Source organism: Pristis pectinata, chromosome 18 (genome assembly GCF_009764475.1).
Source record: "Pristis pectinata isolate sPriPec2 chromosome 18, sPriPec2.1.pri, whole genome shotgun sequence".
NCBI classification, from domain to species: Eukaryota; Metazoa; Chordata; class Chondrichthyes; order Rhinopristiformes; family Pristidae; genus Pristis; species Pristis pectinata.
This window is the reverse complement of record NC_067422.1, coordinates 9,657,416-9,675,451: the sequence shown is the minus strand read 5'-3', so window position 1 is coordinate 9,675,451 and position 18,036 is coordinate 9,657,416. Positions and strand designations below refer to the sequence as shown.

At 44.3% G+C, this 18,036-nt stretch overlaps 2 protein-coding genes across 3 annotated transcripts in view; both read right to left on the bottom strand.

Moving 5' to 3' along the window:
• Positions 1-2,292: 2,292 nt before the first annotated feature.
• On the bottom strand, positions 2,293-10,266 carry birc5a (baculoviral IAP repeat containing 5a). Its single transcript, XM_052033165.1, has 4 exons — positions 10,116-10,266; positions 6,227-6,336; positions 4,549-4,666; positions 2,293-3,524 (listed from the first exon to the last, which is right to left on the bottom strand). The coding sequence occupies exons 1-4, from the start codon at positions 10,221-10,223 to the stop codon at positions 3,435-3,437; spliced, it is 426 nt and encodes a 141-aa protein (XP_051889125.1). The 5' UTR covers positions 10,224-10,266; the 3' UTR covers positions 2,293-3,434.
• Positions 10,267-13,236: 2,970 nt separating this feature from the next.
• The window catches only part of afmid (arylformamidase), a 39,198-nt gene continuing 34,398 nt past the window's right edge, over positions 13,237-18,036 (bottom strand). For both annotated transcript variants that reach the window (XM_052033159.1, XM_052033158.1), the window contains exons 11-12: positions 17,471-17,575; positions 13,237-16,366 (exon numbers count right to left, since the gene is read on the bottom strand). In XM_052033159.1, coding sequence (XP_051889119.1) covers positions 16,337-16,366; positions 17,471-17,575 — 135 coding nt within the window. In that variant the 3' untranslated portion in view covers positions 13,237-16,336. The remainder of the gene's footprint in view (positions 16,367-17,470; positions 17,576-18,036) is intronic.

Genomic DNA, 18,036 nt, shown 5'->3' with positions numbered 1-18,036 from the left:
CAAAATCTTTTTCCCCACGATCAGAGTATCAAAAACAAGAGAGTAGTACTCTTTACACAGAGCAGTAGGTGCCTAGAACACACTGCCAGGGGAGGTGGTAGAAGCATGTACAATAGCAACATTTAAGAGGCACTGAGACAGACACATGAACAGGCAGCAAAGAGGGACACAGACCACGTGCAGGCAGATAGGATTAGTTAGATTGGCATCACGATCAGCACAGACAGTGGGTCAGAGGGCTTGTTCCTGTGCTATATTGTTTTATGTTCTATTAGAACAATTTCAAGCCTCTAGTTAGCAACAGATATCATATTTTTTCCTCAGAAATATTTGTCATTGCTTGCCTACCATAAATTTTAGTCTAATTTTCTGCCAGTCACAAGTTAACTTGCTCCTCATATTAATAACTGGCTTCAACTTTTAAACACAGATTTTGAATTTACTCACATCCTCTCAAACAATGCAAAATGCTATCTTAGGAATGTTCTTTTGACCCACATAATTAATTAACCATGTCTTACTGCACACAAGAACATAAGCAGCTTGTCCTATGGTCAATTGATCTAGCAAATTGCTCAAATGCATCTTCCAAAATTCATTTGCTAATTTGAAGGTCAGGATTAAGCCCTGGATTTACCACCAAAAAAAAAGAGCTGGTTTGGATCAACCAAAAATCAATAATTAATTTTTGGATATGGTATATCACTTCCCAGTCCAAGTATCACATCCACAAGTTCAGAAAAACAAGTTTGAAATTTTTTAAATAACTGCACTTTTCAGAAAAAATTATCTCCATGCCTACTGGATCTGATAATTTTACAAGATTCCAACTTGATTTTCCCCACTGTTCAATCCAAATATAATAGCATAAAATTAGTAGAACTTGCTTTTCAGTGCCTTGCCATCTGTGCCTCTTCAAAACTTTGCTCAAGGTTTAAAATAATCCTGTCCCATCAAATCCACTATCTAAATGCAAGTTAAAATTTTAATCACGGGCATAATTAGAAATGATTCTTTTAAAGGTGAGAAGTGACATTCACTACAGACAACCCCATGTTAAGGGGGTGGGGGGGGGGGATGCAAAAGGGGTTTGCATTCCAATATCACAATTTTCCATAACACAAATCCACATCATGTAAACATGTAATAAGAAACACAAGTTGAAAAAAATAAAGTGTTTATTTTCTCTCTCCCCCCCCCCCCCAAGTAAATTTGGTAAGAGGGAATTTTATTCCTTATCTCAAATTTTTGAATTCTGGAAGGGCAAATTTATGTAAGCTGAACAGCTGTAATGTTAAAGTTGCATGTACATTGCAAATTTACAATTACAGCAAGTCCCCAGGTTACAACAGGGTTCCGGTCATGAGAATTGTCCGCAAGTCAGAAATGAACAAGTGTGGAAGAGGATCACAGAAACAGCTGTGACAAGAGAGCTAGTAGACACAGGAAGAGCAGCCACCAGCCAGCTTCACTGAGTGAGTGAGTCTGCTCAATATTCTCAACTCTACTTGACCCAGCCCTGAATGTTGTGACTTGGGGTGGGGGGAGGGAGAGGGCATTAGATTTAAATCCAAGATCTAACAACCTCACTTCAAACAAATTAAATTTGATAAATGAGTATCCCTTAGTACACTGTTTGCCTTGAAGAAATATTAATCCTGCAACTAACTATATATAAAAAATAGCTAAATTACTTTAAAGTCATGAACATATAATGAAGTTGTCCCACTTATCAGCTATTGACAGGTGATAACATTTAAGGCACAGTACAGGTATTAAAGACCAGGTGGTGATCTGTCAGGTGATCAGATCTGTTCCACCATTCAAATTAGATCATTGCTAATGAATATCCCTACTCAATTATACAGCAAAAAAAAAGAAGGCCCATCAGCCCATCAAACACCAATTTACACGAATCCTATTTTCTTCCCTCCTCATTCCCATCCAGTCATGTGCTCTGGGGCGATTTTCAATAGCTAATTAACCTACCAATTTACAAGTCTTTGGAGACACAAGATAGACAACAGGCAGTGCAGGGTTGGGGAACAGCAAAGTTGGAGGCTGTAGGCTTTGGAATGTAGAAGAAAACTGGAGCACCTGAAAAAAATCCACACAGTCACAGGGAGAACATGCAAACTCCACATAGACAGCAACAGAAATCAGGTTTGAATCTGGGTGCCTGGAGTTGAGGTATCAGTCTACTAACCGCACCACTGTGCCACCCTTAATCCATATACCTCCAGAAACTCCATCTGATACTCCCATCCAATAACAATAACTGCAAGATTGAAGGAAATGAATGTTTTATTGAAATGTCCAAAAAAAGCAACTAGTTCTTTCTTTTCAATTTCACTACACAGCAATGCCAATTCAAGATTATGCACTGCAACATAACCACAAAAAATAGAAGCAACTGCAAAAGAAAAATACTTTCAATATCATTCTGCATGATCCATAATTATTTTTTGTATCACCATCATTTGGAAAAGGTAATCAGAATTCAGAACACAAAGTTTAAAAGGTGTTGATTTTTATTCCCTTTCATCTCCATGAAAATGAAAATCATTGATACCTGCAACTCAATGAATTGCTAAAATCAACCATGCAGTTTAGAAAGAAGTGGAAAATTAAGGGCCTGTGCTCTACTTGTTACAGAGACAAATCAGACATCTTCAAATACACTTGCTAATGTTGGAAGGGACCAACTCCTCTAGCTTTGATAAGGGTAGGATTAACATACTTCTTCAAGGCAGTTGGTTGCATACAGTGTGCCAAGGGATAATCATTCATCCTCTAGAAGCCATTCGCTGCTGTCATTGCTTTCATGCTACTTTCTTCACTACTCTAGTCAAGCACATTGAAAATTCTTTGCTCAGTCAACAATTCAGGAATAGACCCTCATCTTGTTAAACAAGGGTATTGAGAAATGTCTGTTAATGTATCCGAGTCCAAAACAGAAGTAAAGAAGCCCCCACTGAGGGTGCAAATTTACAATATATTACAGAGGGATGAAGGAGCAATTATTCTCCAAAAGTCTATCTTCTGCATTGTACAAAAAAAATTAATGTTATGAGATTGATGGTTTAAACAGGAAAGGTAGAAGTGAGAAACATCACCTAATCAATCCAATCACCTCTGGAGCACTTCTGTGCTAGAATCCTTAAGAGATCTGCAGACAGTAATGACCTTTCACAGATGCCTAATCAGAATAAAAATGAGTTAATCTTTTAATTAGGAATAAATACATGAACAATGTTGACCACTACAAAGTAATAGAAAAAACATTTTATTCTACACCTTCCACATAAAATGATCTGAGTAGAATTTTAAAGGCAAGTTTGGAAGACAGTATATAGACATGATCCTCAATTTGAGGAATGATCAATTAAATTGAGCTTAAAGTACTTTGCAATAGGGGAATATTCCACATCCTATCAGGTGTTAGTAACAAGATCTTCAATTGCACTTCTTGCAACTTTTGCCTCTTGCTCAAATGATTCAATCCTTTCAGAGACTTGTTTCTTCTGGAAAGTAAACAAAAATCCATTTTTTAACCAACGGATCACTTGCTCTCCCATTAACTCCCCATTCCCCTTATGTTAACGAATTCACCTTCACAACAGAGCCGACACAAAATCCATGAGAAGAACAGAAAATGCTAGAGAAACTTATGAGGTCAAGCATTAACTCTTTCTTTTTATCTGTGGAAAGAGAAAGAGGTAAGGATTCAGAACTGGAAAAGTAAACAAAGAAGACAATTTAGGTCATGGGGGTGGGGGATGAAGGGGTGGAAAGAACAAAAGGGAATAATATGATAAGGTGGAGACAAAGACTTATCATAACTAAATCTATCAGAAGGAACACAGCAGAATATGGAAATTGGTCAGATCAGAGCATGTGTTAAATTTTACAGGTGGATGATCTTGTATCAGAACTGCCAGTTTCTAACACAAACACAAAGGAGCAGAGATTACAGAAATCCACAAAGCTAACTTATATTGTTTGATTCAAGTTATTTAAAAACAGCAAAATTGAGGATCAACTGGTTTAATGGGTAATACTTTATATATTCCACATTAAACCACCCCCAATAGATTGCAATAATCACTTATACAAAAGTGTAAAAATACTAGTCTCATAATCATCAGTTGGAGTTCCAAAATATTGTACAGAAAATTTCTGAATTCTAGCAGTTTGCTTCAATCTTGTTACTTCAAAATCGAAACTAGAATTATAGAATTCACACTTTATGGTATGATAGTTAATAGGAAATTGTATTAAGAAACTAAATTAGAGAAAATCCGGGAGGGATATTACTTTTTGTTCTCAGGGCTTTCATTTAGAAAATGAAAATTAACCAGCAGTCCTATTCCAATCTGACATCACCTAGTTGTCGATTCAAAAGCAGAACTGATGGGAAAAACATGAGCAGATATATGCTGCTTTTTCTAGTCACGAGGTGGAAAGCTTTATTAATTAAAGCTGAATGCAGTAAACTCATTTTATACACGCTACTACATTACTGAAGATTTTGATAAAGTAACCAACCATGATGTTCTTTACTCTTTCCTTGTCCAGCCTGAGGAACTCTTCAGCTGTTAATTGCTCAAATTTCTTCTTCAGTGCAATAAAAGCACACTTCGATGAGTGATTTTGATGTTCAACTCTGGGAGAAAATGTGAAAGTTAACTTCATACACTTTGTAGTTAACAGTCAGACTTGTCTCGTTTCTTGAGAAAGGTCACGTGTTAATTGGTGAAATTCACCATCATCTTCAATGTACCACCTTGACCTTTGTTCGATTGAGGAAAAGTGTTTGAAGAATCAAGATCTCAGACCTGACACAAAACATGACCTAGTAGGCAGCAGTGATCACAACCATTCCATATGCTTCTGAGATGTGAACTATCAACAGCAGACATCACAAGGCACTTGAAAGATACCACCAATGCTGTTCCTGAAAATTCTAGAAATTCCCTGGAAGGGTAAGCAAATCAATGTCAGCATCCTCTCCAAGGCCAACATCCCCAGCATTCAGGTGCTAGTAATACTCAGTCAGCAGTGTTGGGTAGGACACATCATTTACGTACCCAATACTAGATACACTATTCACCAGAAGAAATTACCAGGCAGACAGAGGAAAAGATTCTCACTGAAAAAAAATGCAAGATCCCACAATGATTCCTAGGAATCCCTGGCTCATAACTGCTCAAGGTAAAAAAAAACAAAAACAGCATTTGGAATGGTATTGAGAACCTTAAGTCCATGCACAGGGAACACACAGAAGCCCTGTATCAGCAGTACAAAGAAGGCACCACCCCTCACACCACCCACCCACTCAGCCTATCAGGCCCTTCCTGCCTCATCTGTGGAAGAGTTTATGGTTCCCATACTCAGCCTCATCAGCTAAGAACCTATTTAGAGTGGAAGCAAGTCATCATCTATCCCAAGGGATTATCTAAGAAGATGATTACCACTCTAAATGGCTGCTAAGTTAATTAAGTAACAATTTCTCTACAACTTTGTTCCCTCATAGGATCTTGCAAATACATATTCAAACAAGCTTGTATGAAACAAACATAGAAAATGGGGCCAAATGACCTACTCCTGTTGCTTCAAACAGACTTCCCTCATTCAATACAATCATGGCTCATCCTATATATTAATACTGTGTACCCATGCATTCCCCATACCCCTTGATGTGGGTAGAAATCTACCTCTTTAAATATATTCAGCAACTTGGCCCCCACAACCTTGGTAGAGAATTCCACTAGTTCACCAGCCTCCCACAAGAAATTTCTCATCTTAATCCTGTGTCTTGCCCTCCATCCTGATATTATGACCACCGCCAACCAAGGAAAACATCCACCTTGCATCCACATTGTTCTACCCCATCAAAATTTTATGTTTCACTGAGCTCCCCAATATTAAACTCTACTGAATACAGATCTAGTTGACCCACTCTCTCTTTGTACGAGTCCTGCCATCCCAGCAATTGGTGAACTTTTGCTGGACTCCTCCTGTAGCAAGTGAAAGGCTCTGGAACAATATCATGGAGGAAATGTCCCATCGCTTCCAGATAGGATACCACAAACTAATGAGTGTCTACAAGAGTGACCAAGAGATTTTGTTGAGTAGTACACCAGTACTAAATATTTCTAAAAACTGCTTGCACTCAAGATGACAGCCAATTATCTAGAATTCAAGTCTAAGGTTCAATACTTACAAAGGTTCATCTTGAGGCTCCCAACCTTCCAGTTCTTTGTAACAAAAGAAGCACTGAGCAACGTCAGGACCATTCTCACTTGGGGTGTGAATAAAACCTGCTGCAGCCATCTGTTACCAAGAAAAAGAAATTCAAATTGACACAGATGAGCAGTGCCTTACAGCTCCAAATGTTAACGTGGCTGTCACTAAAAGTATTATGTAGAAACTTTAACACAAAAGTAGGGCTTGACAACCTTCTGGCAAAGGTTAGAATATTAACAGTAAGCCACAGCTGAACAAAAAAAATAGAAGCAGGGACGCCAATTCAAAAAAAACAGAACTAGAAACAAGGACTGAGTCAAATACTATACGAGAACAAAAGATACTTCGAAAGAATAACAATCCCACACCTCCCCTAAGCAAATCCAGCCCCTTGTCCCCCGTCACAGAGGATGGGGGGGGGGGGGGGGGGGCAGAGGGGGTATCTGCAGCAATAGCATGAAAGCCAAAAAGGCAGTCTATTATTTAAATGGTGAGGGATTTGGAAATTATGTCCAAAGGGACCTTGGTGCAGATGGACACCAGTCACTGAAAGCAAACATGCAGGTACAGCAAGGAGATAAGGCGGCAAATGATACAATGGCCATCAACATACATGGTTTTGAGTACAGGAGCAAGGATGTCTTGGTACAATTATACAGGGTCTTGACAAGCCCACGTTGGAGCAGAGTTCAGTTTTATTTCCCTTATCCAGGAAAGGATATTCTTGTCATGGTGGGAGTGTAACATAGGTTTGCCCACCCAATTCCTAAAATGGCAGATCTGCCAAATGACAAGAGATTAGATTAACTAGAGATGAAAGCGTACTAAAACAAAAGATCCTGACACGGCTGAACAGACTGGAGAGGATGCTTCCCCTAGCTTGACTGTCTCTGGATTATTACCCCGCTTGGTAGGATATTTGGGACTGAAAGGAGGAGGATGTGAAGGCCCAGTGGCTGATTGAAGGATGGATTTCTTGGCACAAAAGCCTCAAGGGTGATGAGAGCATGAGATAGAGGATGGGCCATGATCCTATTAAATGTTATTTATGTTTGTTATGTTTGTAATGTAAAAGCTAATTCTCATGGCATTGATACCCTATGTATGCCCATGACAATAAACTTGAATGGCCTACCCTAGGGTTCTGCAATATTACCTCGCGGCTCTTGAACTCAATCCCCCGACTAATGAAGGCCTACACTCCATATGCCTTCTTAACAACCCTATTGACCCGCACGGCAACCTTGAGGGAACGATGGATGTGTACCCCAAGATCTCTCTGTTCCTCCACACTGCTAAGAGTTCTGCCATTAACCTTGTATTCTGCCTTCAAATTCAGTCTTCTAAAGTGTATCACTTCACACTTTTGAGGGTTGAACTCCATCTGCTACTTCTCAGCCCAGTTCTGCATCGTATCAATGTCCCGTTGTAACCTACAGCAACCTTCTACTCTTGTTACCACCCCATCCCTTCCCCCCCGTCCTTCACCCTGTCCCTTCCCCCCAACCTTTATCCCCGTCCCTCCCACCCCAACCATTACCACTCCCAACCTTCACCCCATTCTCCCCAACCTTTACCCCAATCCTCCCCCCACCCTTTACCGCATCCCTTCCCCCACCTTTTACCCCAACCCTTCCCCCCACCCTCTACCCCATCCCTCCCCACTTCTACCTCCCCCCACAGTACCCTAACCTTTCACCCTCCCCCCGAGACAACCTCGGCCATTCACCCTTCACCACCAGACCCCCCCTCCTCCTCCTCCCTTCACCACCAGACCCCCCCCTCCTCCTCCCTTCACCACCAGACCCCCCACCGTCCTCCTCCTCCTCCTCCCTTCACCACCAGACCCCCCCTCCTCCTCCTCCCTTCACCACCAGACCCCCCCTCCTCCTCCTCCCTTCACCACCAGACCCCCCCTCCTCCTCCTCCCTTCACCACCAGACCCCCCTCCTCCTCCTCCTCCCTTCACCACCAGACCCCCCCTCCTCCTCCTCCTCCCTTCACCACCAGACCCCCCCTCCTCCTCCTCCTTTCACCACCAGACCCCCCCTCCTCCTCCTCCCTTCACCACCAGACCCCCCTCCTCCTCCTCCTCCCTTCACCACCAGACCCCCCCTCCTCCTCCTCCCTTCACCACCAGACCCCCCTCCTCCTCCTCCTCCCTTCACCACCAGACCCCCCCTCCTCCTCCTCCCTTCACCACCAGACCCCCCCTCCTCCTCCCTTCACCACGACCCCCTCTCCTCCTCCTCCCTTCACCACCAGACCCCCCCTCCTCCTCCTCCTCCCTTCACCACCAGACCCCCCTCCTCCTCCTCCTCCCTTCACCACCAGACCCCCCTCCTCCTCCCTTCACCACCAGACCCCCCTCCTCCTCCTTTCACCACCAGACCCCCCCTCCTCCTCCCTTCACCACCAGACCCCCCTCCTCCTCCTCCCTTCACCACCAGACCCCCCTCCTCCTCCCTTCACCACCAGACCCCCCCTCCTCCTCCCTTCACCACCAGACCCCCCCTCCTCCTCCCTTCACCACCAGACCCCCCCTCCTCCTCCCTTCACCACCAGACCCCCCCTCCCCCCCCCACCCCCCCACACGCACCCCCTCCCCCCCCACCCCCCACACGCACCCCCTCCCCCCTCCCACCCCATCCCCCCCCCCTCCCACCCCATCCCCCCACCCTCACACCCCCCTCCCCCACCCTCCCACCCAACCCCCTCCCCCCACCCCCCTCCTCCACCCACCCCCCTCCTCCCCCCACCCCACCCCCCTCTCCTCCTCCCACCACACCCCCCCTCTCCTCCTCCCACCCCATCCCCCCACCCCATCCCCCCACCCCCCTCTCCTCCTCCCACCCCATCCCCCCACCCCCCTCTCCTCCTCCCACCCCCACCCAATCCCCCCCACCCTCCCACCCCCCTCCCACCCCCACCCAATCCCCCCCACGCCCCTCCCCCTCCACCCCCACCCCATCCCCCCTCCCCTCCTCCCACCCCATCCCCCCACCCTTCCACCCCCCCTCCTCCCCCCACCCCCCCTCCTCCTCCCCCCCACCCCCCCCTCCCCCCCACCCCATCCCCCCCACCCTCCCTCCCCCCTCCCCCCCACCCCCTCCCCCCCACCCTCCCTCCTCCTCCCCCCACCCCATCCCCCCCACCCTCCCTCCTCCTCCTCCTCCCACCCCATCCCCCCCACCCTCCCTCCTCCTCCTCCCACCCCATCCCCCCCACCCTCCCTCCTCCTCCTCCCACCCCATCCCCCCCCACCCTCCCTCCTCCTCCTCCCACCCCATCCCCCCCACCCTCCCTCCTCCTCCTCCCACCCCATCCCCCCCACCCTCCCTCCTCCTCCTCCTCCCACCCCATCCCCCCCACCCTCCCTCCTCCTCCTCCTCCCACCCCATCCCCCCCACCCTCCCTCCTCCTCCTCCTCCCACCCCATCCCCCCCACCCTCCCTCCTCCTCCTCCCACCCCATCCCCCCCCACCCTCCCTCCTCCTCCTCCCACCCCATCCCCCCCACCCTCCCTCCTCCTCCTCCCACCCCATCCCCCCCACCCTCCCTCCTCCTCCTCCCCCCACCCCATCCCCCCCACCCTCCCTTCTCCTCCCCCCACCCCATCCCCCCCACCCTCCCTTCTCCTCCTCCCACCCCATCCCCCCCACCCTCCCTTCTCCTCCTCCCACCCCATCCCCCCCACCCTCTCCTCCTCCCTCCTCCCTCCTCCCTTCACCACCAGTAACCCCCCTCCTACTCCTCCTCCTCCTTTTCCCTTCACCACCAGACCCCAACGACAGGCGGAGGGAAACGGAGCGGCCGCCCACCGCCGGAGGATCGTCCAGCGCCGCCCCGGCCGAGCGCTCACTCACATTCTCGGGCGTACACACACAATCGGTGACGAAGGGCCAGTTCTTGAAGGTGTCCAGCCGCTCCTGGAAGAAATAAAACTTGCGGTGCTGCTTCAGGTAAACCTCCATCCCGCGCGTCCGATTCAAACCGGCCGCCGTTAACCGCCCGCCCCCACACGCCGCCGCTGATTGGCGGAAGGCTCTTTGACGTCACCGAGACGGAAGCCCGGAGGATGAGGCCCTGAGAGCGTTTTGAAAGCGTTGGCAATCCTTGGTGTCCATTGGTGCTGCCCAATCTTTGAGACTCGTTTGAAGTTTTAGGTTCTTTCTTCAGGGGTTATTTAATCAAACACATGTTTTCCTCTGAAAGAGGAAACACATTATAAAATACATATAAAATTAATTCGAGGTAAGATGCTTTAATCCTTTAATTTCTTATTCCATTAACTGTCATATGTGAAACAATAACTTAATTTTAGGAAAGTTGAATCAAACTTTGGGATGATGTGCCCTTTCAATGTTTGTGAATAGCCTCAATGTTCTTCAGTCGTAGAGACTCAAGTTGTTCAGCGCCTTCCAGATGTCTTTTTTTACACACTTGGAGTGGTCACAGGCATGGATTTCCATGAATTGGTGAGGATGTTGCATTTTTTAAAGAAAACTTTGAGAATATCCCTGAAGTGTTTTCTCTGTCCTTTTGTAAATTGAGGCTTGACATGAGAGAGCTTGAGAAGAGTATGTATTTTGGGAGTCACCCAATCTTTGAGGGCAGGAAGGTGCACCAGTGCCTCTAATTCCTTGGAAGTTTCGAAAGATTTGGCATGTCACCAACTACTCTAACAAACTTCTACAGATGCACTGTTGAAAGTATCCTGACTGGTTGCATCATGGCCTGGTGTGGCAATTACATCATACAGGTTGCATAATGACCTGGTATTGCAATTCCAACACACAGGAACACAAGAGAATAGTGGACACAGCACGGTCCATCATGGGCACGGCCCTCCCCACCATTAGCAGCATCTACAGGAGGTGCTGCCTCAAGAAGGCAGCATCTATCATCAAGGATCCCACCATCTGGGTCATGCCCTCTTCTCACTGCTACCTTCAGGCAGGAGGTACAGAAGCCTGAGGTCCCACACCACCAGGTTCAGGAACAGCTACCTTCCTACAATCATCAGGTTCTTGAACTGACCGACACAACCCTAACCCTACCTCAGCATGGAACACTATGGACCACCTCTTGCACTACCATGGACTTGTCTCTGAAGCTTTTTTTTTGCACTAAGGTCTTGTTTTGAACTGTTTTGTTTTTCTCTCTTCACTGTCTTGTATAATTTATATTCTGTGCGATGTCTGTACCTACGTGCCTGTGATGCTGCTGCAAGCACTCTTTCATTCTACCTGTACCTCACCGTACTTGTGCACATGACAATAAACTCGACTTGAACCAAGCAGACTCAGCTCTGGGGGAGAGATGGGCAGTCCATCTGACCTATTGCCCCAATCCATTGATGGCCATGATGACCTCCCTGAGTAGCAACACCACAAGGCAGTTCTCCAAGTGTGCTATACGCATCTAGCTGCCAAAGCAAGTGTGTGAAGGAAGTCATGAAAAGAAAAATAGGGTGTATTTTCATAGAAATATTGCAGCCCCTGTGGACCTTTCAACATGTATCAGCCAATGAAGTACTTTTGATATGTATTCAATATTGCAATGTTGTGATGTCCGGAAAGGACAGGGGTGCAGCAGGTAACATTGCTGCTTCACATTTCCAGGAACTTGAATTCAGTCGTGGTCCCTGGTGCTCTCTGAGTAGAGTTTGCACCTTTACCCTACTTTGCCTGGGTGTTCCAGATTCCTACCACATCCCAAATACGCGCTGGTTGGAGGATTAGCGGACTAGTGTAAATTATCCCTTGGGTGTGTGTTGGTAGGATAATCAGGGAGGAGGGGAAGGGGTGTTAATGGGCATGTGAGGGAAATAAGTGGGGACCACAAGAGATTCTGCGGGTTCTGGAATCTGGAGCGACACACACACACACACAAAATGCTGAAGGAACTCAGCAGGTCAGGCAGCATCTATGGAGAGAACTAAACAGTCGATGTTTCGGGTCAAGATCCTTCATCAGGAGATAAGTGGGAGAATGGAACTGAAAGGGTTTCTCTTAGAGCCAGCGCAGAATTAATGGCCCAGATGACTTTCTTCTATGTCATAAGGGAATATGGAAAATGCAGCAGCTAATTTGCATACAGCAAGCTCCCACAAATAGCAAAGTGATAATGACAAAATAATTTGTTTTTGTAATGTTGTGTAAAGGATCACCATTGGCCAAGACAATGGGAGAACTCACCTGTTTTTCTTTGAAATACCGCTTTTTGAATTTTATTGATCTTGTATGTTCACCTCAGAGACAAGCCAGAGCCCCAACTCAGGGGGTATGGTTGCAGAAGAAGAGCCCACTGATTTAAAGCAGATATGAGGAGAACTTTTTTTCTCTCAGAGGGTCGTGTCGCTTTGGAATCCTCCAACCCAAAAAGCTGTGGACGTTGAGTCACTGAATATTTTCAAAGTCAAAGTCAAGTTTATTGTCATATGCACAAGTACATATATGCACCGGTGCAATGGAAAACTTACTTGCAGCAGCATCACAGGCACATAGCATCATATAAGCAGCATTCACAGGAGAAACAAATTAAACATAAATTATACACAATTTTTACAAGAAAGAACACAATTAGACAAGCAGACATTGATAAACATTTGGACTAGAAGAACATAAAGGGATATGGGGAGAGACCAGTAAAGTGATGAGACCGATTTTGCATGAGCCTTCAGGAGCTGATTGACGGGCCTAATTTTACTGTTCTTTCTTAATTAGTCAGCACAAATCTTTGTGCTTGAGTTGCTGACACAGGACTTAAATCCATTATAGTACCATTTACAAAGCAAATGAACCCAGAGTGTCATATGGACAATAAGGGCAGATGACAAAAATTTCTTCAAATGGATAGTTTTTCAGAAGCATCTTGTGAGCAATTGTGTTTGTACTCCAAGGATATTGGCAATCATTCAACTGCAGGACTTTTGCTATATTTCTTGAAGTTTTTTAATGTGTAGCTATAGTAATGATATTTTCCGCCCTCCATATGTATTTTACCAAACATATTTATTAATATGTTTTGAAACAAATAAGATGAATATAAATTGTCACGAATCTTAGACAATTAACACAATCTAAACTCCCCAGTGAGCTGTTGGCATTTCAACAAATTATCAGAGAATTTTGGTCATTCCAATTTAAACCAATAGACAACACAGCTGTTTAAAATCTCCCTGAAAGAGCAAATCTGATTTATATAAGCAAAATTGAAATCAACTGGTAGGTCACTTTATACCACAGAATCCTGGGCTTTAAACATCTGATGTTTTATCAGAAATGCGCACTGTTTTCCTGTGTATCAGAATCAGATTATCACTGACTTACATGACGTGAAATTTGTTGTTTTGTGGCAGCAGTATAGTGCGAAGACATAAAATTACTATAAATTACAAAAATAAATAAAAGGTGCCAAAATAAGTAATGAGGTAGTGTTCATGGACCTTTTAGAAATCTGGTGGTGGAGGGGAAGAAGCTGTTCCTGAAATGTTGAGTGTGGGCCTTCAAGCTCCTGTTCCTCCTCCCCAATGGTGGTAATGAGAAGAGGCATGTCCTGGATGGTGAGGATCCTGAGTGATGGATGCTGCCTTCTTGAAGCATTGCCTCTTGAAGATGTCCTTGATGGTAGAGAGGGTTGTGCCCGTGATGGATCAAATACTGGTTTACAAAAATAGCTTTCTCACATACTATTGGAATTATTGCCATAATAGTGTAAGATTTGATCTTGTACAGAAGTCAAAAATTACGCCACGGTCAACAATTTAACTCAAAACCAGTGTAGTTAAGAATAATTTGCCTCATTTGTCCACACTAAGTAGATACATACCTGTATTAAAATAATTACTGACACCAAAATAAGTATTGGGCCATGCTATGTATCCGAAAGCTGAGCATGTGCGTCAGTGATTTGTATCAGGATCAGACACTCCCAATAATGGCTTGTCCTTTTCCAATGGGACCCTCTTGAAGATGCCAGATTGCTGTTCAATTCTCAGCCGTCAAGAAGCAATACTACTACTACTATATAAAGGCACTAAAATGTTGCCTTGAAACAGTCAAATAGTGTGAAAAAGATATTTTCTCTCCATAGGACGACATTATAAATAATTTTAAGATGCTCAGCAGGCCATCTGTGGTAAGAGAAATGGTTAACCTTTTAGGTGACAAAAATTGTCACTTTTCTGTAGCTTTTTTTTTGAGTTTTCACTTCTCATCAGAACCGTGGAGGGAAAACAAGTTAGTTTTCAGTAGCAGAGAAGGTGGGAGAGGGATGGGTGGAATGAAGGGAATATCTCTGAAAAGGTGAGACCAAGTAACTTAATGTGGCAGTTAAGTAGCAGATTATGCTTTGTTGTCTGCCTAGGTGGAAGATGAGGTGTTTTGGTAATGGTGCCAGAACCCACAGTCAAAGGTCAGAGTGGGATGGTGAAATCAAGGGGCAGGAAACCGGAAGCTCAGGGTCAATCCCGCAGACTGAGTGTAGATGCACCACAAAGGTATCACCCGCTCTGATTTTGGTTTCTGCAAAGTCGGGGAGGCCATATTGTGGACACTGGGTGCAGTGTACTAGATGGGCAGGTGAAAGCAAATTGCTGCTTCGCATTGGAAGGACTGTATGGGTCTTGGAACGGTGGGACGGGAAGAGGTGAAAGGACAGGTGTAGCATCTCCTGCTGTTAAATGGGAAACTGCTTTAAGACGGGAAGTGGTAGATGGGGATGAAACAATGGACCAGGGAGTTGCAAAGTGTTCAGTCCCTTTGAAATACTGAGAGGGGAGGGGAATGTGAGTCTGATGGTGGAATTCTAGTTGGAGTTGGCGGAAATTGCGAAGAACAATCCCTGGGGTGGAAGGTAGGGACCAGGGGAACTCTCTTCTTGCTCTGTCCAAGGGGACAGGGGATGAGAGCAGAGGTGTGGGAAATAGATAAAATGCGGTCAAGGGTTCTCTCCACTAAGGTAGAGGAGAAGCTACGGCTCAGGAAGAAGGAAGACATTTCAGAGGCACCTGTGCAGAATGCCTCACCATCAGACCAAATGTGATGGAGACGGAGGAACTGGAAGAACAGAAAGGAGTTCTTATAGGAGGCAAAGTGGTAGAAAGGATAATCAATATAGCTCTAGGAGTCTGTGCATTTGTAATAGATGTTTCTGGCTAGCCTATCCCCTGAGATGGGGATGGAGAGATCCAGACGGCAATGGAAGAGTCAGAGATGGACCACTTTAAGCTGAGAGTAGGAACTTAAGCTGAGAAACATCTTATGCTTTTTAAAAACAATTAAATCATACTTCCAAATAATTTCTGCGGAATGTTTTATTCTGGTGACTTCTAATTTTTAATATACATCCCAGGCAAATTGAAATTCATTGCTCCTAACTAAGGGTGTGATTAGTTTAGTTTGCAGGATCTATTCCAGAAACGGGTGAATCTGGGGTCTGCTACAGGGTGGTAGACAATCCCAGAAGCAGCTAGGGTGGAGGCTAAGGACTTGCACAGTGAGAGTGGAATGGACAATCTGGCCCTATTGTGTTAGAAGCCTAATACTGGGGAATATGCTATTTCCCGACCATCACAGTTTAAGTAGGACGTTACTCAAAATCCGTCAAAAAAGAACAATTTGGCAGGTCAATGGTCGTGAACACTATCACGATTAATAGGATATTTTGAAAACTTACTGCAGCCCACAATCATAAATGGATATACTAAAATGTAGTGTTGTGTTGCTGTGTATGGATGTGTAGAGTGTATGATTGGATGAACAAACAGGGCCAGTTTTAGGGCTGTAAAGCCTGTTTGTTTAGGGCACAGTGTATCAACTTGCAAGGGGATCGTGGATAGCGCTGATCACCTGTACACATGGAAGCCTAAATCACATGGCTAATCACCAGAGTGGGAATAGCTTAAGTTTAGATAGCCAAATATGATAACCTTTATATTTATAACTTGTATTATTGAGAACAAATTATCTGAGTCATTGTGTGTAATCCTGATTTGACTAGACCAGTGGGTGATAAGGTCAGAACTTAATTGAACTTGATTAGGAACCATGAGGCACCTCCTGTGGGTTTCGTAGTTCACTGTTCATTTTCTGGATACCATTTTCAACAGAACCTAAAAGAAACAAACATGACATTAAATTGCTACTTGTATATACCTGAACTACGTAAAAGGTCTCTCAATTAAAACAAAATTAAAACCTCATGTATGAAATGCTTTTTGTATTCATCACATTTCTTGAGAGATATTTTATAAATTATGGCATAGCCTAGTAGTCTTCATTTTTCAATTCCAGAAAAAGTAGAACCATGCAGGAAGCTGATAGGTTACAAGCTATTTGTTTTCAGAAGGAGTTGCTTGCCCTCAAAGGGAAGTAGAACTCTGCTAATGGCTAAAGGTGGATGTCTTCATTGATAGCCATAGCCAAGACTTATAGTTTTAATGAGGTTGCTTTGGAGGTCAATGTGCAGCAGATGCACTTGGATCATGCGGTTGGCCACCAAAGTGACCAAAGATATTACTTAAAAATTGCATAATATTACTTATTTTTGAAGCTACTTGTACTTCACAGAAACATCTTGGTACATTGAGCAATAGTTGTTGCCAGTTCAACCACAAGAGAACCTAACCTAGAAAACTAATAATGAACACATGGAAGTAGTTGGGACCTGCCTTGTAGAGGCAAGAATCCATAGTGGTCATTCATTGCTTCCTGTCACTCTGCTGTTCCTCAGCAAGTATCTTCCATTTGCTATAGTCTGGCATTTTGAAGTTTAATAGCAACACAGTTAGAATAATTGATTAGAAATAAGAATCTTAAAGGATATATCTAAATTAATGGTTGCACATCAATGTCCCCCATACACAGAAGTACATGTGTGTTTGGTGAGTTTTAACAGGACTTTTATTTGTGGTCTTTCCTTCACACTTAAGTGTGAAACAGTTTTTGTCTTCATTGTAGCCCTTTAGAAATATCTGCTTATGTCATGATGGTTATAGCCTGGAAGTCCTCATTTTTCAATTCCATAGTAAAACTAGGACTGGGCAGGAGACGGATTGACTGCAAGCTGTAAAACTGAGACAAGCCACATTTTATGAGGTGGGTAGAAATCTCTTCTGCAGTGACCCTCCTCCATCAAAATAGCTCAAATGAGATTGCAATTTAGTTCAGCAAGCCAAAGGCTAGAAGAGCCATAAAAATCTCTGAAAAATCTTTACCTGTGTTAGGATGTAGTTCTCTTCCACCAGTTTCTCTATAATATCAAAATGATCACTATTTGATATATCTTGAAAAGATGCATTGAATCCAGCAGCCTTAATAGCCTACAAGAACAACCATTTCAAAAAAAAAAATTACATAAAAAAATTACTTCCTACTGAATAATAAAATCATTAATGACATTTTTACATTCAAATGACTAAGACTCTTCAGAGGGATAGTGCGACAGGAATTCTCCCAGCCTCTCTTAATGGACTTACTAAAGAATAATATATTCTTTATTCATTGACAGTAAAGCGCTTCGCTAATTGCCTTTGAAAGGTACTGGTGTGCCACTTTCTTTAATTCATGAAATCCTTTCAGTGCCATTGAGTAAGGAGTTCCAGGATTAGGCCCAGTGACACTGAAGGAACACGCAGAGGAGACCACAACATGAGCACCAAATGCAATACACTAAGTTGGAGGAAATGCAATTGAATTTCTGCATCATCTGGAAGTACAGTTTGGGTCCCGAGGTGGTAGGAATGGAGGTAAAAGGGCAGGTGTGTCTCCTTTGACTGCATGT